General features: G+C 30.2%; 4 protein-coding genes across 4 annotated transcripts; 1 reads left to right on the plus strand and 3 right to left on the minus strand.

The window, feature by feature from the left end:
- Positions 1-2374: 2374 nt before the first annotated feature.
- On the minus strand, positions 2375-3423 carry LOC111637548. Its single transcript, XM_023383056.1, has 3 exons — positions 3283-3423; positions 3022-3201; positions 2375-2941 (listed from the first exon to the last, which is right to left on the minus strand). The coding sequence occupies exons 1-3, from the start codon at positions 3353-3355 to the stop codon at positions 2742-2744; spliced, it is 453 nt and encodes a 150-aa protein (XP_023238824.1). The 5' UTR covers positions 3356-3423; the 3' UTR covers positions 2375-2741.
- Positions 3424-5083: 1660 nt separating this feature from the next.
- On the minus strand, positions 5084-6135 carry LOC111637550. Its single transcript, XM_023383057.1, has 3 exons — positions 5992-6135; positions 5731-5910; positions 5084-5650 (listed from the first exon to the last, which is right to left on the minus strand). Exons 1-3 carry the CDS (start codon positions 6062-6064, stop codon positions 5451-5453), a joined length of 453 nt encoding a protein of 150 aa, XP_023238825.1. The 5' UTR covers positions 6065-6135; the 3' UTR covers positions 5084-5450.
- A 6462-nt stretch (positions 6136-12597) lies between these two features.
- On the minus strand, positions 12598-15921 carry LOC111637552 (uncharacterized protein C15orf61-like). The gene is made up of 2 exons (XM_023383059.1): positions 15462-15921; positions 12598-12909 (listed from the first exon to the last, which is right to left on the minus strand). Exons 1-2 carry the CDS (start codon positions 15799-15801, stop codon positions 12782-12784), a joined length of 468 nt encoding a protein of 155 aa, XP_023238827.1. The 5' UTR covers positions 15802-15921; the 3' UTR covers positions 12598-12781.
- A 9-nt stretch (positions 15922-15930) lies between these two features.
- On the plus strand, positions 15931-22837 carry LOC111637551 (coatomer subunit epsilon-like). Its single transcript, XM_023383058.1, has 6 exons — positions 15931-16075; positions 18289-18455; positions 18618-18770; positions 22359-22412; positions 22493-22574; positions 22652-22837. The coding sequence occupies exons 1-6, from the start codon at positions 15974-15976 to the stop codon at positions 22820-22822; spliced, it is 729 nt and encodes a 242-aa protein (XP_023238826.1). The 5' UTR covers positions 15931-15973; the 3' UTR covers positions 22823-22837.
- Positions 22838-26045: the final 3208 nt, after the last annotated feature.

Below are 26045 nucleotides of genomic sequence, written 5' to 3' on the forward strand. Positions count from 1 at the left end.
CAACGGTCTTAGAATGGCATCCAAACCAGGTTGAGGCTTGGGGATTTCTACAATTGCAATGCTATTAATTACTTACAAAAAATCCTGACGAAGCGAGAAAAGCAATCGACATTAGACAGATTCTTTAACCCTTTCAAACGCAAAAAAACATGACTAATAAAAATGCAAAACTGTGTACGTATGTACTTTTATTATTACACATAAATAAACGTAGTAAGAAAGTATATATTTTTTATTTTTAGGGGTCTCCAGAACGAATTAATTAAATTCCCATTAAAACCTATGGTAAATCGATAATCGGTTAACGAACAATTCGGATAGCGAACAAAGTCTTGGAACGGATTATGTTCGTTAACCGATCACCCACTGTATTGTATAAATAATAATGTTAATTAAGATTTTTCACTTACACAAAATGTTTCATCCAAATGTTTAAGGAGTGGATTGCCAATTAACGACTGAAAGATATCTACTGGAATAATCCCATTCAACACCACGGTAAGTTGCGGTGAGAATTTTACACTTGAAAGATAAATAACAATTTTAAAATAGATTCATTCTAATAATTAAAATGTACAAAAACAACTAATTTTACTAATCGAAGAAAACAAAGAGCATTATCGTTTACCCAAAATAAAGAAGAGCAACAAGAACTTCATGATTTTTCTATTATCTACTGTAAAACAAGAAGAGAAAACCGTAATTTTCAACTGCTACTAGTAATGTAGGATACCCTTCTGTTAACACGACTGGCGAAACCACAGATGCAAAATTGAAGCTGTGACGTCGTGTATAATAAAGGTTATATTATACAAAGGCAGAATTTGCATTTGTTCCAGTTGCTTTTCTAACATACATTTTTATTCGAATATAAAAATTAAAACGATCAAATTGTTCCTGTAAATTTAAATATTTCATACATTTTATTCGTATAAGCAGTCGATTTAATATTTTCGAAATTAATTACAAATTACAAACACAGAAAAAATATCCGAAATACTCTTTTGATCGCTATTATTCCCAACAGATAGGGGAAAGACACTACTGAAATTCAGAGTAATGCAATGAATGTTAGTAGTGTCTTTTCCCTGTACAGTACATTATGATTTTCCTGTTAACAAGGGAGTTAAACGATTTAAAAAATTTTATATGTATGAAAAATTCTCATTTATTTAGCTTAAAAACTGCTTTTGTTACTTGCAATTCACAGGGGTTTTAAGTTAAAATAACAAATGTAAGTCCCTACGACTAAAACGTTGACATATGGTTTTTAAATTTCCTAATCAAGTTAGCAGAAGTAGAAAAATAAATTAGCTACATCATAATTTTGTGCGTATTATTTTAAGAAATTGTATTTTATTTATTAAAAAATAGTCTTACAAAGTCTAACGAAATTTCTTATGTAATCTGTATTTAATTTATATTTTTTCTCGACTTTATAAAAAACATAGGGCCTATTANAATTTTATAATTTAATTATAATACTTTTACAAAAGTTTTGTAATTATATTTATTAACATTTCAGTTAATAGCGTTTTCGTTGATAATATTTTCACGGATATCTGCATTAGTGTTTATGATAAAAGACCGAGCAAACGTCTGTTTCAAATGATTGATAATAACAATATTCGTAGGTTGAATTTTAACGTGTACAAGGACTTTAATGGAAGTAGAGCGAGATTAACAGCCATTAAGAGAACGACAAACGTTCAAGATTTATTATCTTTTCTGGAAGACTTCAACAAAAAGTCGAATTACGTTTTAAGTCTCGAAACTATTGAAACTATTTGTTTTAAAGTAAAACATGGATCTCTGGTGGACTCTGGAAGTTACAGTTCTATTGTCAATGCAAAATATACTTTAAATATTGACTGTAATTTGGTTACTGGGTTTTGTGTAGTTTATATTTGCAAGCAAACATTTTTTAATTAATTTTTGTGTAAATTATGTATAATTTGAAATTATATAATTGTCTGAATTGTATATCCCTGTAAATAATTTAATAAGCTAATAACTATCTATTTAGTATGATATGTAACATTAATTAAGCTCTTGTAATTTTATATACTTCTGAATGAACTATTGGATTATTCATATGGATCACTGCTTAAATTAAATTATTTTGATTTTTGTTATAATAAGATCACAATCATTATAAAAACAAAGCTGATGCATGAGAAAATATTTATTGTTGCTATAGTTTTCATTGACAAATATGGAATGTTATCATACCGTTTTTAACTTCATGATTGGGACTCTGAAAATTTATAAGCAATGGTGTCAGTTAAACATTTATACATTTACCATCTGTGTACTTCTATTGTTATTTTCTAGTTTATTTATATTATAAAACGAAATAACAAAAATAAAACAAAGTTTTATTCATTTTCGTAACTTTATTTACATTAGAATACTGAGAAGAAGAAGGCTTACATTTCTTTAATTTTGCTTGGGTAATTTGCATAATTCATACTTAAATAAGCGTGCAATACAAGAACTATAGTGTTTAATCACATTTAAATAATTATATGCAAAACTTAAATGTGTTTCATATATATATTTGTATTTGGCATATTTTTTTTACATAATTAAGTGTAGAAATTCAGCAAATTGTTAAAATAATTCGATAAAATATCCAAATATTTCATAACTCGAAACGTTTTATAATTGTCGATTAATACAAAATAGATATTTGTATTTGAAACAGAACTACTTATTTATAAAAAGAAATTAAATGTAAATTATTCAGAATTTCTGTTTAATTGTGGTGCTTGGCATTCAGATACTGGAATACAAATGCCTCCACTTCTAGCAAATCCTCTCTTACATGTACAAACGGGATGTGGTCTGAATGGATGTCCAGTATAAGCTTGGCCTGGCCCGGTACAAACTGTAAATCGTCCATCTAAATTTAATTCTCTATTCGGTTCTTGACAGATACCTGATAAAGAGATATAAATATTTCAGACCTTAAAAGCGTGTCTTTACCATGTTAATAAATTATGTGAAAATTATACTTACGCTGACCACATTCTTTTATAGAAATGCAATGGTTTGTACTTTCTTCTCTAATTAAACCAGCTTTACATATGCATCCGGGATGTTTCGGTCGTCCAAGACAAGGCTCTTTGAGTAAATTTTTGCAAGACGATTCGCAACCCGCTTCCACATATAGTTCGTTCACTCCACACACTCCTTCGGCTAATTATTTTAAAACACTAGATTATTAAAGATGTGTAAAAATTTATAAACTATTTAAATTATTATTGCGACTATACTTACTTATACCGCTTCCATCTACAGCCCAGTGGATGAAAATCAGACAAATTCCGCAACTGAGAACGACTTTGTACATTGTTATAATGCACGGAACATGCGATATATGATGCAAAAATAAGTGAAATGACACATTATATAATTACTTATCGATAATTTTATTTTATTTCGAAAGGAGTGGGAAAGTCCTTTGGACGCCCGTTTTATTTTATTAAATTTTTTATTCATAAAATGGCAAAGATTTTAGGGGGTTGAGTTTTATTGGACGTTCGAAGCGGGGAAGGGTTACAGAAGCTTCGACAAACTGGGACAATGGGGGAGGAAGAGTAAGAATTTCAAGAAAATTTCGTAATTTATGGATCCTAAGACCACAGAAGATATATAATAAAGGCTGATGAGCATGGGCGATGTCGATAGTCGAATCGGTCGTCGACATGACGACGTCGTTATGTCGACGACAGATTGGACCAATCACTTTTTTTATTTGTCAAGGGCAAAAGAGGCGATTAGTTGCAGCAATCGTTGACAGCTGTAATTTTGTCGCGCCGTATGCTTCTGCCTTAACACAATGACAATACCAGACACGAGCAATCATGGCCATATAAGGCCTATATCTAAATGTATACAGATAGTGGATATTGTGTATATAATTCTTGGACTCCATGGTACAATAAAAATAACTTTCATTATATATAAAAGAAATTAAAATTTCGCCCCCTTCGAATAACCGTCCTTGTACAGTGAACAATTGCACACTACATGCGATATTCCTGATACTTTGATATTGTAAAATATTGTTAAATTTTAATATTTTATTGTAATTTATGTATATCCTTGCAGACTAGACAAGTATCGGATCATTACCCTGTAGAATTTCAGTTAAGAGGAAAAGGTAATTTTATAATTTAATTATAATACTTTTACAAAAGTTTTGTAATTATATTTATTAACATTTCAGTTAATAGCGTTTTCGTTGATAATATTTTCACGGATATCTGCATTAGTGTTTATGATAAAAGACCGAGCAAACGTCTGTTTCAAATGATTGATAATAACAATATTCGTAGGTTGAATTTTAACGTGTACAAGGACTTTAATGGAAGTAGAGCGAGATTAACAGCCATTAAGAGAACGACAAACGTTCAAGATTTATTATCTTTTCTGGAAGACTTCAACAAAAAGTCGAATTACGTTTTAAGTCTCGAAACTATTGAAACTATTTGTTTTAAAGTAAAACATGGATCTCTGGTGGACTCTGGAAGTTACAGTTCTATTGTCAATGCAAAATATACTTTAAATATTGACTGTAATTTGGTTACTGGGTTTTGTGTAGTTTATATTTGCAAGCAAACATTTTTTAATTAATTTTTGTGTAAATTATGTATAATTTGAAATTATATAATTGTCTGAATTGTATATCCCTGTAAATAATTTAATAAGCTAATAACTATCTATTTAGTATGATATGTAACATTAATTAAGCTCTTGTAATTTTATATACTTCTGAATGAACTATTGGATTATTCATATGGATCACTGCTTAAATTAAATTATTTTGATTTTTGTTATAATAAGATCACAATCATTATAAAAACAAAGCTGATGCATGAGAAAATATTTATTGTTGCTATAGTTTTCATTGACAAATATGGAATGTTATCATACCGTTTTTAACTTCATGATTGGGACTCTGAAAATTTATAAGCAATGGTGTCAGTTAAACATTTATACATTTACCATCTGTGTACTTCTATTGTTATTTTCTAGTTTATTTATATTATAAAACGAAATAACAAAAATAAAACAAAGTTTTATTCATTTTCGTAACTTTATTTACATTAGAATACTGAGAAGAAGAAGGCTTACATTTCTTTAATTTTGCTTGGGTAATTTGCATAATTCATACTTAAATAAGCGTGCAATACAAGAACTATAGTGTTTAATCACATTTAAATAATTATATGCAAAACTTAAATGTGTTTCATATATATATTTGTATTTGGCATATTTTTTTTACATAATTAAGTGTAGAAATTCAGCAAATTGTTAAAATAATTCGATAAAATATCCAAATATTTCATAACTCGAAACGTTTTATAATTGTCGATTAATACAAAATAGATATTTGTATTTGAAACAGAACTACTTATTTATAAAAAGAAATTAAATGTAAATTATTCAGAATTTCTGTTTAATTGTGGTGCTTGGCATTCAGATACTGGAATACAAATGCCTCCACTTCTAGCAAATCCTCTCTTACATGTACAAACGGGATGTGGTCTGAATGGATGTCCAGTATAAGCTTGGCCTGGCCCGGTACAAACTGTAAATCGTCCATCTAAATTTAATTCTCTATTCGGTTCTTGACAGATACCTGATAAAGAGATATAAATATTTCAGACCTTAAAAGCGTGTCTTTACCATGTTAATAAATTATGTGAAAATTATACTTACGCTGACCACATTCTTTTATAGAAATGCAATGGTTTGTACTTTCTTCTCTAATTAAACCAGCTTTACATATGCATCCGGGATGTTTCGGTCGTCCAAGACAAGGCTCTTTGAGTAAATTTTTGCAAGACGATTCGCAACCCGCTTCCACATATAGTTCGTTCACTCCACACACTCCTTCGGCTAATTATTTTAAAACACTAGATTATTAAAGATGTGTAAAAATTTATAAACTATTTAAATTATTATTGCGACTATACTTACTTATACCGCTTCCATCTACAGCCCAGTGGATGAAAATCAGACAAATTCCGCAACTGAGAACGACTTTGTACATTGTTATAATGCACGGAACATGCGATATATGATGCAAAAATAAGTGAAATGACACATTATATAATTACTTATCGATAATTTTATTTTATTTCGAAAGGAGTGGGAAAGTCCTTGAACAAAACAATTTCACAATCAATTCTTAGAGAAGATAACCTAACCGGATGAAATTTTTATAAATTAATTTCAATATAAATAATATTTTTATAACACATACACTGTATATTTATTACTATAAACATTTAGGATATATTTTTATTAACTTTAAAATGAATAAATCTTTAATATATTTGCAAGAAAGGAAAAGGGATTGATTTAGTTATTCTTATAATTCTCATATAGTAACGCGGTGTACTGTACTGTACGTGCTTCGAGCATTATCGTTACTCTACAAGTCTGCTTTAAGATAGATGTCACTAAACGTCGTTTTTCACGTAAAGATTACGTTACATAATCTTCACCAGGTCAACGCCTGAGTACGTCGAAATATCGATAAATCACGTGACCAACTTAGTGCTACTAGTCTATTTATCTAGCAGTATAATGTGGTGTTACAGTAAATATTCTAGAAAAATTACTTATACAAAAATATCGCATATATTTTTACGTACAAAACATTTAATACGCTATGCTTTTAACATAAAATTAAATAAACTAATATACATAGAAATAGTAGAAGTAACGTGCAATTATTTATTATGACATTGTTGCTTTGTCAGGCTGCAAGTTTTAATCATATTTTTAATTTATTTAACTTAAAATATATGCTCTCCACCTCAAACTAGTAGTGGCTTGCCCCTATATATATACCTTTGCTTCAACAATACAGTCGAACCTTTCATCTATTTAACTCCTTTCGGGGGAAATTTTGAATTGAAATATCATGATTTCCGGTTTGCATCGGAAGTTCGTATATAGTTTATTGGGTCTCCATGTCTATTTTTATAGTCTCGTATTCCACCTGTTAACTCCGTTCTCGAGATTAAGGAAAGAGAGACACTCAAACGAACGATAGTGGCAAGTTATAGGTCTACAATTTTTTTTTCAAGTTGCTGCGTAATAAAATTAATTAAATTTATGAGAATTAGTATTGTATCTTTGGTAGAAATGGCGTTAAATTTTATCTAGTATCTTTGCTTCAATTGCGATATTCGATTTTGAATCTACTGTATTTATCTTTATGGTAACAAATAACTCGTTAATATTAACGTTTCTTTTCCCTATTATAAATAAGGGGAAAAGAAACAAGGTAAAAAATTCTGTTTGTGAATTCGATTTAGTTATAGTATACGATTATACTATACCTCTGATTATACTTATGTATATTGTAAAGTACTATATTATTTTTCCGACTTTTCCAACGATTATGGATACTACTGTGTGCCGGAAATAGCCGTTCCCTAACGGGTACTTTACGCGGATTTGCGTTAGTGTGCCAGGCCTGGACTTTAAGCGTGCACCGAATTAAATAATGACAAAGTTTGTCAATAACAAAATCAAATATTTAATTAAAATTCTAGTAATAAACTATATACAGTATTTAGTAAAAATCAAACAATAATTTATTCAATGAAATTCAACAAGAATCAAACCGACAAACTCAAATCAATCTATTTCTAACTTAATTCTATTCCCCTTTGGAATTCGACAAAATCAAAGAATTAACTTATAAACAATAATTCTTATAATTTAAAGATCCTAATCGTCACCTCAATATACTAGGAACCTATTTCCTCAAACTCTCAAGCCTTTCTATAATTGTCGATCCACAAATCGAATAACTTCAAAATCGCCTTGAAACTATTTGATCCAATCGGACACCTCTCTCGATCACTGCTACGAAGCTTACCAAAGCTAGTTGCTATCAGGAATTCACCTCTTTCGTTTTCACTTGAGCCTGAGTGTGTTGTTAAGTTCCCACATAATCAGGGTCCTCGAGAGCGTGTGTGGAGCACGGTGTTATATTGGAGCCTTTTAGCCTTTTAAATAAATTAAATACGAAGAAAAGTTTCCTTTGTTAATAAAAAATATTCTTAAAAATTTTATTATTTGTTAGTGAAAGTAACGTTAATTTTATAGGGTTTGGAACGACTGCGAACCTCTAGATTAGAGTTTCCGGGCATTCTCTATTTCTGCCGGATTTAAATATTTGAAGAATCAATCTTTTAATACAGAAATTTCATTAGGGCGTCACGCCAATTTCAAATGAATCAATTTCTTGATTTATAAAAGAATAATCAATACGAAATCGGTTTCTGACGTTTTCCCAGTTAGATTGTGACTGATATGGTCCACCTCCCTACATTTTCTCCGGGAGCGGGGAAAATAGCAGCTCCTTCTCTCTCTGCACGATCTTGCACATAATACAATTATAAGCAAGAGAATTTATTATTATTTTTTAATGTTATTATTAATATACATATTAGTTTTTTTCCTTGCTATTTATATCGACTTACAGCAGAAAAAAATAATAGTCAATAAGTGTTTTAACAAAGAACGTTGTTTTGAATTTGTTAACTTTTCTTTTTTAACCATTTAGCGATTTCACGTGGAAAGGTCGCTTCTATATTTAATCAAAGTAAGAATTATTTCTTGTATATCAGTACGAAAAACGAAATATAAAATCTCACCTAACGAAAATTTCTTGGCTACGTGCTTTGGGTGCACATACTTTATGTTGTGTCTTTCCCCTCGTGGCCTATGCACCCAAACAGGTCCGTTGTTACCACTGCAAAAGATTTTCTCATCAGAAAAGAAGACGGTGCGCCATTCGTTCATCGTCCAGTGTCGATATTGATGGGCGAAGCGTAAACGGTCGACTACGTTCTTTGTACTTAACCACTGTTTTTTGGCAGCTTTCTTTCCTCCCAGATTGAATTCTCTTAGTCTAATAATATAATAAAATATTCTTAGTAAATTTCTATGTATAATTAAATTAAATTTATATGAAGTGATGTTTTGGCACTTGTGCTGATTAGGGGGTACGGCTATTTGAGAGGTTTTCTTCCATAAAATTAATCAAATCTAGACTAATCTCACTTGAATATTTCCAAAACACGTATAATTTGTTGGAAATGATCGATATAAAATATGCTATGAACAAAAAATTGTCGGAATACTTATCGAGTGTACCCATTCGAAGACACCATTGCTTAAGCTTGTTTTCGTCGCGGAGCGTCACATCGGACGGCGGACGCGTACGAAGCGTGTCACGTGACATTTGTCGGAGCTATTCGGTTACGTGACTACTCATCTCCGACGTGTTCCTGATAACTTATTCTTTTTGCGAAGAATTCGCTGAACTTTAGAGACATCACGTGATAGATCATAATATACTAAAGACTTTTATTGTAATTAGAAACGAATTATTATTATTATTGACTATATGAAGCAACAAAGGAAAAACCGCTCGCTAACGACAATAATTCTATCGTGATATATATTTTGATGATGATAAATATTAATCAGATGCAACATAAGATGTCTAATGTCTTGATGTAAATAAATATTATACAATTTTGTTTACGACATGAGAGATTAGGCCATTTAAAAGTAGAACAGTATTATTAGTTATTTATCGCATTATCATACGTTATTATATGTTGATTTTAATTCATATTTAGAATGGAATGAAGTTTTAATATTTCTCTTAATGATGTCTCTAAAGTTCAGCGAATTCTTCGCAAAAAGAATAAGTTATCAGGAACACGTCGGAGATGAGTAGTCACGTAACCGAATAGCTCCGACAAATGTCACGTGACACGCTTCGTACGCGTCCGCCGTCCGATGTGACGCTCCGCGACGAAAACAAGCTTAAGCAATGGTGTCTTCGAATGGGTACACTCGATAAGTATTCCGACAATTTTTTGTTCATAGCATATTTTATATCGATCATTTCCAACAAATTATACGTGTTTTGGAAATATTCGAGTGAGATTAGTCTAGATTTGATTAATTTTATGGAAGAAAACCTCTCAAATAGCCGTACCCCCTAATCAGCACAAATGCCGATATTTTTAAGTCTATGTATTATGATACCTAAACGCCACGCACCTTCTCCTAACTGTGGATACTGATACAGTTAAGGCCAGTTCTATTTTATGAATCCTCGCTGTCTTAGATGGACTTTCTTCGCAGGTTTGTTTTAAAAGTCGATCCTCCTCTTCGGTAGTCAGACGTTGACGACCTTTCGCTTTTTTCGGTGAAACCTCTCCTGTTTCTCTATAACGTTTACATATTTTAATAACTGTTCGAGGAGTGATTTTAAACATTGCTGCTAGCTCTTTTAATGCTTTACCCTCTTTTCTATGCTGAATTATTAAATTTCTGATATCGTCCGATACAGCTTTAGGCATTTCGATATTAATGTTTAAATTAATCAGAGATTGAAACAACTGAAGAGCTTTAAATGACCTTTCTTGTTTACGAACAGGACAAAGGTTTAAATGCCCTAGAACCTAGATTACCACGCTTCCCTCAGGAAGAGTTGAAAGTTGTGTTACGGGGGTTGGTGGGTTGGTTATTAACATGTGTAATGTTTGTGTCGAAGTGACTCACATTTTGAATACATCTGTACACTTTTATGTTAATATTTTCCTACATTATCTGCATATAAAATTTAAATTTAATTTTTATTTCTTTAAAGATTCTTCTAATTGTTTTCTTTTTATTTTTCTTTAAATATTTCCTACATTATTCTCTGTTTTAATTACACTTTGAGTTATAGAACACTTTTATATTTTATTACTAATTCACTTTTCGAAATATTGAAATCTTTAAATTAATAATTTAATATTTGATATGATAAATCTGTTATAATAGCATATTAGTTTTAATAAATGTTAATGTAAATATATAATGATATATTACCGTACCTTATGTTTTCACTTACTTTTATAGTCAAAGAATTATAAATACGAATTATGAATTAATAGTTCACTATTGATTATTCGTCACACCAGATGGTAGTAGCTCCCTATAAAACGTACTGATAGCTGGTTCAGTTTTCCGGTTGCTAAATACAACAAGGCAAAGTTTTGTAAATCTCGATGTTTTCTTTATCCCTAAAAGCAAAAAGCAGAAAAATTTTTCTTGTGTACAGTACTGTACAATCGTTTTGTTTAATATCTCAGAGAGGGGTAAAGATTAAGAAACGAAATTTGACACGATAACTTATAAGAGACATTGATGCTATCAAATTTTGAGTATGAAAAGCGTTGGGGAGATAGAAGTGTCTTGTGTCTTATCTTACTTTAACTAAAGAACTACTTTCGGCTGTAACTGGAATTAATAGTGGAAGCGACGTGAGTGTTTTACCCTTCTCAAGAAACGGCACGCATGAAGACCCCCATGCCGTGAGGCTCTATGCGGCAAATGGTACACCGATACGAACGTATGGTACCAAGTTAGTTACGTTCGGGCTCAACCTCCGCCGTCGTTACCAGTGGCCATTCGTACTAGCCGACGTCAGTAAGCCTATTATAGGCGCCGACTTTCTGCGGGAATACGGACTGTTAATCGACCTAAAGGGCGCACGTCTCCGGGACTCAATTACCAACCTAGTCACCTCGGGTAAAAAAATCGAGACGGAAATTAAAGTAACGCTGATAGCCAGTTCGTCGACATATCGGGGTATCTTGGGAGCGGCGATACCCCGAAGTTCCGGAATGGACGGGGGAAACACGATCACGTGAGACGGAGTCTGAAGAAACGGTGGAAAAGGTTGTTTTTCTGCTGGAAAACAAAAACCTTTATTCTGCCGAGGTTTTCTTACGCGGATTTCGACTTTCCACCAAATGTGACAAGCCATCCGGAAGTGGCCTTTCACCCGGATACGACTTAATCGACTGGACTTGACTTTCCTTCTGATAGGGATTTATTTCTTTCCCAATTCACGGATACTTTGACAGCATTCGGAATTCGTTCTTCCACTTCTGTTAAAGTACATAAAACAGCGACATCGACGAGACATTAAGCAGTGTTCTCGTATTTAATTAAAGACTGTTTAAACAACTGTAACTGGCCAAGGCAACTTATATTCTACAGATATTTACACTGTATTTCATTCGGTGTTCTACTGCTAAAAACTTTCACCACAAAATCACGAATATTAATTAAACTATATATTGTTTGTGCAAAATAAAAAAAAAATTCGGACGATACAATAGCCACGATTATTTTTTTTCAAAAACGGGAAATTTTCGTTAAGCATCGACAAAAATTCAACCCGGGCCGACACGCAACGGAGAGAAATTTCGAAATTAGATAGGTTAATTTCATCGAAGATGCATCATGGACGATCTCGTGGTAGTGGCCGGTGAAGTTTGAACGATCGCGCCCAAAAGCAGCGATATCAAAGAAGATAGGAGAATGAGAACGAGACCTGCCTTGAGCTGATTCTGTCTCCGAGACATAGTCTTGTCCCAAATACGGTTTTGCCGTTTTACTTGTTATATTTAATAAAACTTATTAAATTTTATATTAAATAAATATCGAATCTTTAAACAATTAAGTTGCGCATTTTTAGATTAATTTATAATTAAGATGATTAGTGAAAATAATAGGACAAAAAGCAAATGATTAATATTTCACTATAAATACATTATGAAATAACCCAAGCAGAAACTTCAATCATATTTATTGAAAACACAGCTGCTAACTTTCTACTCTTCAAATATTCTAAAAAAAAATAACTTTTTATTTTATAAATACGTTTTAAATATCAAAACATTGATGCTTCTTCCTCTTTATTCAAAAAATAAAGTGTAACAGAGCCACAAGGTGTAATCACATCTTCACTATGTTTTATTAATAGTGCAGATCCTAATCCATAAGCTAAGGTTGGGATACCTAATAATAAAATAAAAAGAATATATTAAACATTTTGAATAAGAACAGCAAAAATAATTAGTGAAATTGGCTTTTTTAATTAATGATAAAATACATACATACACAAAATTTATATGATCATTTCCAGTTTCTCCTATAATCCTTCATAAGATAAATTAACCAAAAGGCGGAAGAGATAAAGGAAGATCAATAACAAGACGGTGGAATCAATTAGAAGCTGGAACAGGTAATTTACCTAATCCTGAATGAATTATGATGAGGATCATCATACCATCTGTCCATTTCAGCAATAAACTCTTGGGTTTAGTATTGTTTATATCAACTTAATTTTTAAATACTTCTATTGTGTGATAATATTAAACAAATGATAAAATTCAATAAATAAAAAACTAGTTTACAATTAAAATTTTTTTAATATAATACGAATTGTAAATTTGATAAATATATTTGACAAAACTGTCAAAGTTTTTAAGAATTTCATTTTTGATTAGGTTTAAAATAGTTATATATATCTTATAATTTTATAACTTCAAAATGAAAAATACTATACAGTAATATTGTATTTTATTTATCAAAAATCTATTTTATAAAATTATTTCTTAAGTTTGTTCAGCATAATATTGGTTAAATAAAACATAAAAAACAAACAATACTCAGCAATATTTCTTTCCAGCAATACAGCTTTACACAAATTGTGTAAAATAAATTTCAAGTACTTTCATTTAATTGCATTAAAGCTTCTTCAAAAATACAATTGAACCTTATGCTATTTATATAATGTTGCATTTGAAAATAATCAAAATTTTATTTTATATTAATTGGATAAAAGTGAATTGCTGAAAAAGTATGCTTAAAAATTTGCTAAAAAAGCATGCTTATTAAAATGCAACATCAAAATTTACTTTTGCATCCTGATTTTATGAATTTCTCACCTACTTTAATAATATGTAAATGAAACCTTTAGAATTTCACTATTAAAGAATCATTTCAGTTAAGATTATTGACAGCATTGTTTACATAAAAGAATGTGATATTTTACATCACCTTGTAGTACATATATTACTCCACATTTTTGCAATACAATAAAGTAAGGATTTGCAACCTTTCTTACCAACTTCTTCACAAGAATATTATCATTGATACCCTCACACTGTTGACATTTTAATTTTAGCACATAGATTATTTTAAGTTCAAAGTCATAACCTCTTACATATTCATTTTAGTCATTAGCATTAATAAATGTACTACTGTTTACTTTGCTAAGGGATCAATGGGGAAACTATGGTATATGTTGTGTAATTTTTCCATTATCCATTTTTCAATAGCCAAATGCAGATTTTACTGTATTGACTGCAAGCTTTACTGTATTTCTATTTATGTTACATATAGTTTCCTGATATTTATTTTAAATTACAATAATTTTATTTTATTACATCCACCAAACTTAAATCACTTTTGGTTTATTATATAAAATAGACAATAATAATTAAGTGAATTCAGATTTATTTTATACAAGTTTTATATATACTAAGTTGCCAATTAAATTTTTTTACTTTTTTTTTTAATGAGAAACAGTCCAAATTCTGCTGTTTGAAATATTATTGTATATTTTGATAAAATAGTATAAAATCTCTTTGCTAGGTTCTCCCAATGAAAGAATATTATAATGATAAATTCAGTAGACAATAGGATGAATGTGAATCTGACATAGTCCAGATGTAATTCTCAAAGTCCAGGCTTAAAATGCAATACAATACTTCATTTTGAAACATTGGGAGAGAGAAAATTTCTCTTCTTTGCTTTATATCAATCAAAAACCTAAACATAACTATCAGAGAGTGTTTAATGACTTCCAATTATCTAGACAGATAATTACATCTACCAGAAGTATGTAAGTACATGTAGAAAATTAAAATTTAAAATACACAAAAACATTCTCTAAAATTTCTATGCAGCTTAGAAGTTATCATGTAGATAACTTCATAGCTGCATAGAAATTTTATGACAACTCTAGGTTTAGAATTTTGGTATAACATTAAGATTATTTGGCAACCTCAGGAAAGAGTGATCTAAGTCCAGTTTTGGTATACGGCCTTAGCATACAGAGTTTGCTTAAAAGTAATTGCTTTATCTAATGCAAAACAGATCCAAGTCAAATTTGTTGTTACATCCCAGGCCTGAAATAAAGAAACAAAAAAAAAAAAAAAAAAAAAACACTTGGGAAACATTACATAAAAGTTTTTGGTAATTATCTCGAAATTAGAATTCACCGGCACAGATTATTCTTGCTCTGAGGTCATCATTTAATTATAAACTCAATATTAAACATGAAGATCAACAACACATCAACACTGGGAACGGAAATCAACATGCTATCCAGAATCTGTTACCGGTATGCTTTGTGAATAATACAGTTTATCACTAACGTTTTCGAATCATTAAATAGTTCTTCCTTAGGTGAAATATACTGCATAAACTGTATTATTCACAAAGCACACCAGTAACAGGTTCTAGATAGCATTAATAAACTCAATATTTTTAGCACTCCTTACCAAAATTAATCAATTTTAAGATCATAAAAAATGTGTTTTCAGTAGACAAATCTTGATAATTCCTTTTCGTGCAATGATACTTAATATATGGATAACAACCAGTTCTCAGTATATGATAATTAGCATCTTCGACCTTCCAGTTAAAGTGAGAAAGACTAAATTGGTCGTTGATAACACTGTTATACTTAACAAAATAAGAAGTCCAATGAGGTTTTTTTCTATTAAGTAAATGACATGACAGAACCTCAGAAGCTAGAGGTTTTTTTCTATTGATTAAAATATTTTCATTCCAAAATAATCTTAATCTTGTAAGCGGTCCAAATATAGTTCTGGCTTTCATTTTTTATCGCGTATTAATGTGACTTGTATCGGTTCTGGCCAAAATTCGAAGCAACATTCGAGCAAAACAGCTGATCGACTACTGTTGTAGATTTCACTCCTTACCACGCGCATGTCTAATTCGAAAATGTTATGCGCATGCTCAATTTGCTAAAGTTGACGTGTAATTCAAGATGGCCGCGTCTAGTAGTCAACCTGATCCTCTTTTCGATATTAGAAATGCTTTTTATATTGGAAATTTCCAGCATTGTATTAACGAAGCGCAAAAATTAAAGGTACGTCCTCAATATACAAGTGCGGAATGTTAAAATAAACGTTGATAGATGAAAAGTCAATGTAAACATCACTGTCTTGGATGCAAGTCAAGTTGACCGGCTTTATAAGTTATTTTATTGCTTATAAGTCAGTTAATTATATAATAATTATTAAATATACACTAAGACTTAATTAATTAGACATACATAGTACATTAATTAATTAGCATTATATAATTCCTCCTTGAATGTAAGATGTGAACTTTGAATGGGGGGTTTCCCACCCATCCAAGAATTTTAGACCTCCTGTACGAGCAAGCAACTCAAAGGAATGACCCTTCGCTTGATACTCGCCTCCTAAGGTCAGATTTTACATGACAGTATCAGTATACTGTTATGGTTATATACCAGCAGTGTATACCAGTATACTGTTATGTAAAAACTGTGGTACATACATGGTTTTACTGTGTATCAGTATACTGCTTATCCTCCACTCAACAGGAAGACGTAGTCTTGTGCTCTAATGTTGGCAGCATTCTCTGACATTCGATGGGAGCATGTAGTCATGCGTCAATAAGGTCCCAACTATCTCATTCGGAGGTGTAAATATGCACTAAGACTTAATTAATTAGACATACATAGTACATTAATTAATTAGCATTATATAATTCCTCCTTGAATGTAAGATGTGAACTTTGAATGGGGGGTTTCCCACCCATCCAAGAATTTTAGACCTCCTGTACGAGCAAGCAACTCAAAGGAATGACCCTTCGCTTGATACTCGCCTCCTAAGGTCAGATTTTACATGACAGTATCAGTATACTGTTATGGTTATATACCAGCAGTGTATACCAGTATACTGTTATGTAAAAACTGTGGTACATACATGGTTTTACTGTGTATCAGTATACTGCTTATCCTCCACTCAACAGGAAGACGTAGTCTTGTGCTCTAATGTTGGCAGCATTCTCTGACATTCGATGGGAGCATGTAGTCATGCGTCAATAAGGTCCCAACTATCTCATTCGGAGGTGTAAATATGCACTAAGACTTAATTAATTAGACATACATAGTACATTAATTAATTAGCATTATATAATTCCTCCTTGAATGTAAGATGTGAACTTTGAATGGGGGGTTTCCCACCCATCCAAGAATTTTAGACCTCCTGTACGAGCAAGCAACTCAAAGGAATGACCCTTCGCTTGATACTCGCCTCCTAAGGTCAGATTTTACATGACAGTATCAGTATACTGTTATGGTTATATACCAGCAGTGTATACCAGTATACTGTTATGTAAAAACTGTGGTACATACATGGTTTTACTGTGTATCAGTATACTGCTTATCCTCCACTCAACAGGAAGACGTAGTCTTGTGCTCTAATGTTGGCAGAATTCTCTGACATTCGATGGGAGCATGTAGTCATGCGTCAATAAGGTCCCAACTATCTCATTCGGAGGTGTAAATATGCACTAAGACTTAATTAATTAGACATACATAGTACATTAATTAATTAGCATTATATAATTCCTCCTTGAATGTAAGATGTGAACTTTGAATGGGGGGTTTCCCACCCATCCAAGAATTTTAGACCTCCTGTATGAGGTCTAAAATTCTTGGATGGGTGGGAAACCCCCCAAGTTAGTTATAAATTAGCTTGTCTATGTCTGAGAAGTATATTCTTGAATTCAAGAATATACTTTTCAGACATAGACAAGCTAATTTATAACTAACCATTCTTAATTCAGAAACTGCAACATGAAATTTCTTGAATTATAACAAAATATATTGATCAAATTGAAAAAAACACGTTTAAACTTTTGAGTTTAGATATTAATCAATTTAATTTCAATAATTTGACATTCTAAGAACATTAAATATTTAAAGAATGCATTGCTTATTAAGTAATATTGATTTTAGTATTTATTTATAAATATTATAAATAAAAACAAGCAATCCCTGAATTAAGAATAATTAGTTATACATTTTTTTGTCTAAGAATTATATATCCACATAATTGAATGATTATCATGCCACATGTAAATTATTTATTATTCTTGAGAAATTTTTAAGTTTTTAACTTATTTCAATTTTAGCTTCTAAATTAGTTATGAAGATTTTATAAATTTTACAAATTTTTATAAAATTTTATAAATTTTTACCAAATTAAAATTTATACATGCTAATTAACAAGCTGAATTAGCTTTAATCTAACTTTATATATATTTCAGTTAAATAATCCTGAATTGAAAATTGAGAAAGATATTTATATGTATCGTGCTTACTTGGCTCAAAGGAAATATGGAGTAGTCTTAGATGAAATTAAATCCGGAGCAGCTGAAGAACTCTATTGTTTAAGATTGTTAGCTGATTACTTATCAAGTGATCAATCAAGAAAGTAAGTAATTTAATAATCAAAGTTATAATGATTACTTAATTTTCTATGTTAAATATTTATTTGTTTAAGAATATTTTATTTTAAAATATTTCATTTAATAATTTATTTATAATAAATATTTTAAAACTTTTAAAATAATATATTTTGTTTTTTAATTTTCAGAGTTCAAGTTGTTAATGATTTAGATCAACAAGTTAAAAAGAACATTAATGTTTCAAACACAATGATGATATTAATAGCTGGAAGCATTTATTATCATGAACAAAACTATGAAGGTGCACTAAGAATATTGCAACAAGCTGAATCTTTAGAGTGGTATGTAATGATAGTTTAATGTTTATAATGCATGGCATTAGTTTTATTAAAATTATTGTGTGATTTAAATGTATGTATAAAGAAATTTCATTATTTAATTTCAAAATAAAAACTTAAAAAATTATAATGCTTTATTTACAGATGCGGATGGTTTTAGTAGTAGTTATTTTTTAAATGTGAAACAGTGATGAAAATCTAATATTAAATGAAATCAAATAACATTCAATCCATTATTATCTATTTATTTATTAATCAAATTTAAACATAATAAATTATAATAAATCTCATAAACTGGTGAATTGAATAAATGATAACAATTCAAGCATATTACAGCAAAAATATTTTATTTATCAAATGTTTTTGGTTAACTGGACAGCCATTCTCAATATCAAATATCAACATCAACTTATTGGAATATGGAACACATACATTTGAAAATGTTTAAATTAAAAAATATGGGTTCTATATTCCATGTTCCAGTCAGTTAATGTGTGATCACGAGAATTTCTGTCCACGTGGCCAAAAACATTTGATAAATAAAATATTTCTGCTGGAAGAAACTTGAAATGCTATCATACATTTTAACTGAAATACTATTTTCATTAACATCTACAATATTGTGTAGGAGTTAATGTGAAATTTATATATTATAAATTATGAAGAAAGTTTTAAGAAATGAAATAAAAATATTTTTATATATGGAATGATTAAAAGAACTTATCAGGATTTTTCTTACAAATATAGCTTTGTTTTAAAAATTCAACTCATATGTATTATAGTAATTTTAGATGAACTTTTAAGTTGCAAGATAGAAATAGCTCTTATTTTTTGAAGAAACAATATTTTTCCTGAAATCAAACATAATTTCTCAAAATTGAAAAACTATTAGATTGTTTGATTAAATTATAATTTGTTATATTTATTATGCCTTTTTGTCCTTTTTTAACACTTTTTATAATTTATTTTATATACTAGTACATTCTATATATTAACAGGACTTATTATACTGGAATTATGGATGCAGATGTTTAGTCTTACAGTTTAAAAATAAAGAACTTACTAAAGAATACTTAATAAAGAACATTATTTTTAAACTGTAAGACTAAACATCTGCATCCATAATTCCAGTATAATAAGTCCTGTTAATATATAGAATGTACTAGTATACAAAATAAATTATAAAAAGTATAATTTGTTATACTTTACCTATTGTATATGTATGTATGTATAAAATGTTGTCATGTCACTTAAAGTTTGAATATTCACCATTTATTGGATAATGATTAATTATTGGATTGTTCAGAAAGTAATTTTGTTTTTTTTTCCNATATTTTGTACATAGTTTGACTTTTTTTAATGATTAAATCGTTACATGGGAGAATTTTAAACTAATTTGACTAAGTTCAAATATGTGAATATATAGAACACAACTCTTAAAACATTGTATAATATCTACACTATAATGTATATAATATTTAATAAATTCATAATAAGAGACAAGTTACTAGTAATGAAATTTTATGAAATAAAATAAATTTATTTTAATTTGCTTTATAATGTTTCTTCCTGAAGATATCGAATTTATTAATAATAATAATAATAATAAAATTCTGAATTGTACTGAAAACAATGTAGTATAATGAAAGGAATAAGACTAAAAATAGATGTAATAATATTGTTATTATGTCTAGTTTTAATGTTGTTTCTGCATGGTTCAATTTACTTATTTATAACATTGCTGCTAACCTTTTTCTCTTTCTAGTTTTGATGTTTGTGGCGTTCAAGTAAGAATCCATTTCTAAAGAAACTTCATAATTATAATTAAATTTAAGTAATAACTGTCATATACGGGGAAAGATGCTGTCTGACTTATTTTTATTGTATAAAGCAGACACTAGATGGATCTTGGACATAATATGTAATTATTTTAGGAATTTTTAGCTTGAAAATTTTTAATTTTTCGAAATGTATCCGGCAAATATGCTAGGTCCAATTCAAGAAAATTTGATCATCTTTTTGGTTAAAGTAGTGGGTCTTCCATCAAAAGACTTAAAACTGACAAGTTCAGTGTGCCGTGTCATAAATTGAACATTCTTTTATTCTTAAAATGGATTAACCAGACGACAGATCGAACATGGAAGTTTCATTCTTTGCACGTCCGACCATGTTTCTACTTGAACGAACATTATTTCCTGCCTCGACAGTTTTTCCTTTCACAAGTTCAACGTAATACAAGACGAAGTTTGCTTCTGATGAATGAATATAAGTTTATTTAACTAATATTGATTATTCGACTATGTTATTATTTTTGTGAAAAATAAGAATCTCTTTTGAGTTTACTTATCATTAATTATATTAATGCTAGTTTAAAGTAAGATTATTCTAATACGGGATAAGGATAGGAATACATTTTTTAAAAATTCTTTTCAATAAAGTTATATCAATCTTGTTGATGAAAAATGAATTATTTTTAAAGGTATTACTTAATAATAAATTATTCATTTGTTTATTTATTTACTTTTTTAAGAAGTAAAACTTAAATCGAGTTTCGAGTTAAGCATTTCAACCGGTCAAAAACTTTTACTAAAAATAAATTGTTTAAAATGATAAATGGCTCTAAACACATTTTTAAATTAATTAAATAGATTATTTTATATGTTTTACAAGCGTAAGGGGAGGCATTTTTTGCTCTTTTTACTATATGGTCACTAAGAGGTCCTTTTTTGTAGCAAGCCCATTATGAATTCGCCCAGGCTCACAATGGGTTCCATGAATATTTGGGGAAATTATCCCTAAAAATTTTCTGGGTTTTTTTCTACTTGTTCGAATTCGATCCCGGATAACCAGACTGGTAGACCACCACCTTATTCGTTTGGCCATCTGTTCGGCCCTAGAAAACTATTGAATACAACTCCCAAAAAAGAAAAAGTGTTTTAAAAAATTATAAGTTGATGTCTTTTTTTTAAATCATGCCAACTAAGATTAAAAAATTGCTTCAAATATTTTATTTGTCATTTATTTTAGTATATCTATGTATTTTTGACCTAGGATTACCATTTATAAAATCTAAAGCATTGATGACCTTTTGCTTTCATTTTACAAAACATCAAAATATTATAAAATGCATACCAGTTAACAGTGAAAATGATAGTTTTTTTATTAAATGTACTTCCTATGTTAACTACAGACAAATCTAAGTCCTTAGAATAACAGGTAAAACTGGGAATGAGTAAGACTCATTCTTCCTCTTTTATAGAAAAACAACCTTGATAAACAATACTAGATCAGAAATTAGATTTCAATTAAATTTCATTGATCAGAAATTATTAATATTTTAAAATATAGCAATTATGAACAACTTATCAAATATAGATAATATTTATTAAATCTGAATGATGAACAATTTATAAAGATTAATTCTTATAATACATAAAGTTTAGAAATTTACTTTAAGATTTTTTGCAGTTAAAATTTGAATTATTGATTAAAATCTTAATATTATAATTAGAACCTAATAATTATATATTATAATAAAAATGTTAAGTAACTTTTTTAATACTAATAATTTTTAAATAATATTCCTTACAGCTCTGCATTAATGTTGCAAATTTACTTGAAAATAGATCGTATTGATCTGGCTAAGTATGAACATTTGTATATAATACTTCTTATTATTGTTGTTACCATTAAATTTTAAGATATAAATGCTTTATTTACAATAGAAAAGAACTGAAAAGAATGCAAGAAAAGGATGAAGATGCAACATTAACTCAGCTTGCTCAAGCTTGGGTTGGACTTTCAATGGTAAAATTATTAAAAAGAAGTCTTTTATGTAATTAAAAATATAAGTACTGATTAATTGAACAAGTTTTTTCTTTCAGGGAGCAGAAAAATTACAAGATTCTTATTATATATATCAGGAATTGAGTGATAAATATGCATCAACTCCTTTATTGTTGAATGGACAGGCAGCTGCATTAATAGGGCAAGGAAAATACGAAGAGGCAGAACCTGTCTTACAAGAAGCTCTAGATAAAGTTAGTTATTTTTAATTATAATTACATTCATATAATAATTTTTGATAATTTTTAAACTTCTGATCCGTATCAAAAAATCTTTATAACTTTGATTATTAAATTAAAGAAATCTATAATTTAATTTTAAATTTATTAAACTAATTATTCTAGATATACTTAACATTAATGGATACATCTATAATATAATCGAGACGGGTTGATGATAACAATAATAATAATGATGATGATAATAATAATAATAAGTGCACAGCCCAAACGGTTAGGAGTTGAAAGTTGAAATTTGGTACACAGTTAGGGTACGTCACGAGAACGCACACTGAGACGGGATTTTTCGAAATCCCCCCCAGGAGAGAGAGACAGGATTAAGGCTTCTATATACATTATGGATACGAACCCAAACGGTTAGGAGTTGAAAGTTGAAATTTGGTACACAGTTAGGATACATCACGAGAACGCACACTAAGAAGGGATTTTTCGAAATTCCCCCCGGGGGGGAGAGAGACAGGATTAAGGCTTCTATATACATTATGGATACGAGCCCAAACGGTTAGGAGTTGAAAGTTGAAATTTGGTACACAGTTAGGGTACGTCACGAGAACGCACACTGAGACGGGATTTTTCGAAATCCCCCCAGGGGAGAGAGACAGGATTAAGGCTTCTATATACATTATGGATACGAACCCAAACGGTTAGGAGTTGAAAGTTGAAATTTGGTACACAGTTAGGATACATCACGAGAACGCACACTAAGAAGGGATTTTTCGAAATTCCCCCTGGGGGGAGAAATTAAGGCTTAACACTTCCATCAACAATGGAAGTGTTAAGTAACAATGGAAGTTTTAAGTAACAATGGAAGTGTTATGTAATAATGGAATTGTTAAGAGAAAGCGACGTGCAAGATTTACAGGCGCAGATGCAGTTTTTGCGGGAAATCGAACATATTTTTAGAACCATCTAAAAATTCTCTAATTAGTCTGGAAACAATTCTTGCATTTTGTGAAAACGGCTAAGGTTGACTGTAACATAATAATCTTTATCTTAGTTATCGTTACTTTTGCCTGAACAAAGCCGGGCCCACCTGCTAGTCTTTAATAATTCTACAGTTAGATTCATTAGATTATTTATAAAATAATTTTGTACCTTTAATTTAATCTTAAAATCAAATTAAACGCAGAATAATTTCAAATTTGTATGTAAGGTTTAAGAAAATTATAGTTGATTATCATTTTAATGCATTTAATTCTAACAACAATTTAAATAGAAGAATTTTGATTCTGCAGCCACAATAAAAACAAATATAAGAGTTTATCAATATCACTTCTTATAAGCACAGATATGCAAAACATTTATGGTATATGTATTGATATATATGTATATGTTACCGCTAAAGCTCGGAAACTCGTTAATCTGCAGATTAACTAGCGTGATCCGTTAAAGTTGCTAAAATTGTTCTATTTCTCAAATTACCTAGGTAATGTGCAGATTATCTAGGTAATCTTCAAATTACCTACTAGGCACTCGGTAAAGTGGAAATAAGATCTTTGCTGGAACAATAGCAACGTTTCTGTACGCTTAAATTAACATAATGTTTTTTATTTAATTTTTGATATCTAAAGAATCGAGTTAATACAATCAAACAATCAACAAATTAGTTGATAGATCAATCATCAACCAATTAAAAAACATACAAAAAATCAAACAATTTAAAATATTAATACAATTAGGGAAATTATTATATAGATAACCACCTATGGAATTTCGGGACTTTGAGTATCTATCTGAATTGAGGGGACCGAGACGACTCGTTGAAGTCGTCCTACTTTTACCCTGCTTTTGGACCGGAGACGAAAAATAATAAAGTTATCATACTTTTTCTGGTGATCGCATGATGTAATTGTGCAGTTAATGTTACCTATGGTGAGTAAAATGGCGGCTCGTCTCTGATTCCAGCAAACAGAAGAAAGGAAACAGTGGAGACGCACGTTCTGTCCTAACCTAACCTAACCTATTTTAATTAATTAATAAATTACCATAATTATTACCAACCAAATTATTAGAATAGGTTAGGTTAGGTTTGAACCTGTGTCCCCACTGTTTCCTTTCTTCTGTTTGCTGGAATCAGAGAGGAGCCGCCATTTTACCCACCATAGGTAACATTATCCAATTGTGCAGTCTAAAGATTGGCGACACTTTGAATTTAATAGCAATTGGTTTCTGTGACAAGCACACCTATTTGTGGTACATTTATTTGTGGCAAAGATCTTATTTTTACTTTACCGAGTGCCTAGTAGGTAATGTGCGGATTACCTAGATACTCTGCACTTTATCTAGGTAATTTGAGAAATGGAACAATTTTCACAACTTTAACGGATCACGCTAGTTAATCTGCAGATTAACGAGTTTCGAGCTTTAGCAGTAACATATACACAGATACACAGATAGATCTGTATACAGTAATACCTCGACTTATGCGAACCTGGAGTTACGCAATTTTCAAATCTCATCGATTCGTCTTTTGTTTGAGCTTCATGCAACTCTTAATTACTCACTCCCCCCACACTATTGTTCAGCTTACATGTTCGGATGTGTTCGCGGAATCGACACATAGCTACAATTTATTTTGTGTTATTTATTTCTGTGTTTGTTATATCTACAGAGACTTGAGAGACTCTATGTGGTGATTTCTTGTAACTGTGAACGAATCAAAAGACAAGATAAGATTAACGAGAACATTTATTAGTTTACATACATTCAATTTGGATTTTACACAAATTGCGAAATTATACCCCAACTTACGTGGTTATCACTCAGTCCCACCTATCGCATAAGTTCGGGATATTACTGTATGTGTATATATATATATACGGTGATACCCCAAACTTACGTGATGGGTGGGACCGAGCAATAACCGCGTAAGTCGAATTCGCATAAGTCAGGGTATAATTTCTCAATGTGTGTAAAATTTAAGTCGGATGTATGTAAGCTAATAAATGTTCTCGTTAATCTTATCTTGTCTTTTGATTCGTTCATTGTTACAAGAAATCACCACACAGAGTCTCTCGAGTCTCCGTAGATATAACAAACACAGAAATAAATAACACAAAATAAATTGTAGCTATGGTGTCAATTCCGCGCGACACGTCCGAATATGTAAGTTAAACAATAGTGTGGAGGAAATGAGTAATCAAGAGTTGCATGGTGCTCAAACAAAAGACAAATTGACGAGATTTGAAAATCG

This window comes from Centruroides sculpturatus, unplaced genomic scaffold, assembly GCF_000671375.1.
Source record: "Centruroides sculpturatus isolate CEXI.00-Female unplaced genomic scaffold, Cexi_2.0 scaffold1144, whole genome shotgun sequence".
Taxonomy (NCBI): Eukaryota; Metazoa; Arthropoda; class Arachnida; order Scorpiones; family Buthidae; genus Centruroides; species Centruroides sculpturatus.

Excerpts from the sequence above, each read along its gene's own strand:
- LOC111637551 (XM_023383058.1), top strand. The coding sequence starts at position 15,974 with ATGGCCGCGTCTAGTAGTCAACCTGATCCTCTTTTCGATATTAGAAAT. Across the intron at positions 18,456-18,617 it reads TCAAGTGATCAATCAAGAAA|AGTTCAAGTTGTTAATGATT; the intron begins GTAAGTAATTTA and ends TTTAATTTTCAG. Across the intron at positions 22,413-22,492 it reads GATCGTATTGATCTGGCTAA|AAAAGAACTGAAAAGAATGC; the intron begins GTATGAACATTT and ends TATTTACAATAG.
- LOC111637548 (XM_023383056.1), bottom strand. The coding sequence starts at position 3,355 with ATGTACAAAGTCGTTCTCAGTTGCGGAATTTGTCTGATTTTCATCCAC. Across the intron at positions 3,202-3,282 it reads TGTAGATGGAAGCGGTATAA|CCGAAGGAGTGTGTGGAGTG; the intron begins GTAAGTATAGTC and ends TAAAATAATTAG. Across the intron at positions 2,942-3,021 it reads TATAAAAGAATGTGGTCAGC|GTATCTGTCAAGAACCGAAT; the intron begins GTAAGTATAATT and ends TCTCTTTATCAG.
- LOC111637552 (XM_023383059.1), bottom strand. The coding sequence starts at position 15,801 with ATGAAAGCCAGAACTATATTTGGACCGCTTACAAGATTAAGATTATTT. Across the intron at positions 12,910-15,461 it reads CTTAAAATTGATTAATTTTG|GTATCCCAACCTTAGCTTAT; the intron begins GTAAGGAGTGCT and ends TTTTATTATTAG.
- LOC111637550 (XM_023383057.1), bottom strand. The coding sequence starts at position 6,064 with ATGTACAAAGTCGTTCTCAGTTGCGGAATTTGTCTGATTTTCATCCAC. Across the intron at positions 5,911-5,991 it reads TGTAGATGGAAGCGGTATAA|CCGAAGGAGTGTGTGGAGTG; the intron begins GTAAGTATAGTC and ends TAAAATAATTAG. Across the intron at positions 5,651-5,730 it reads TATAAAAGAATGTGGTCAGC|GTATCTGTCAAGAACCGAAT; the intron begins GTAAGTATAATT and ends TCTCTTTATCAG.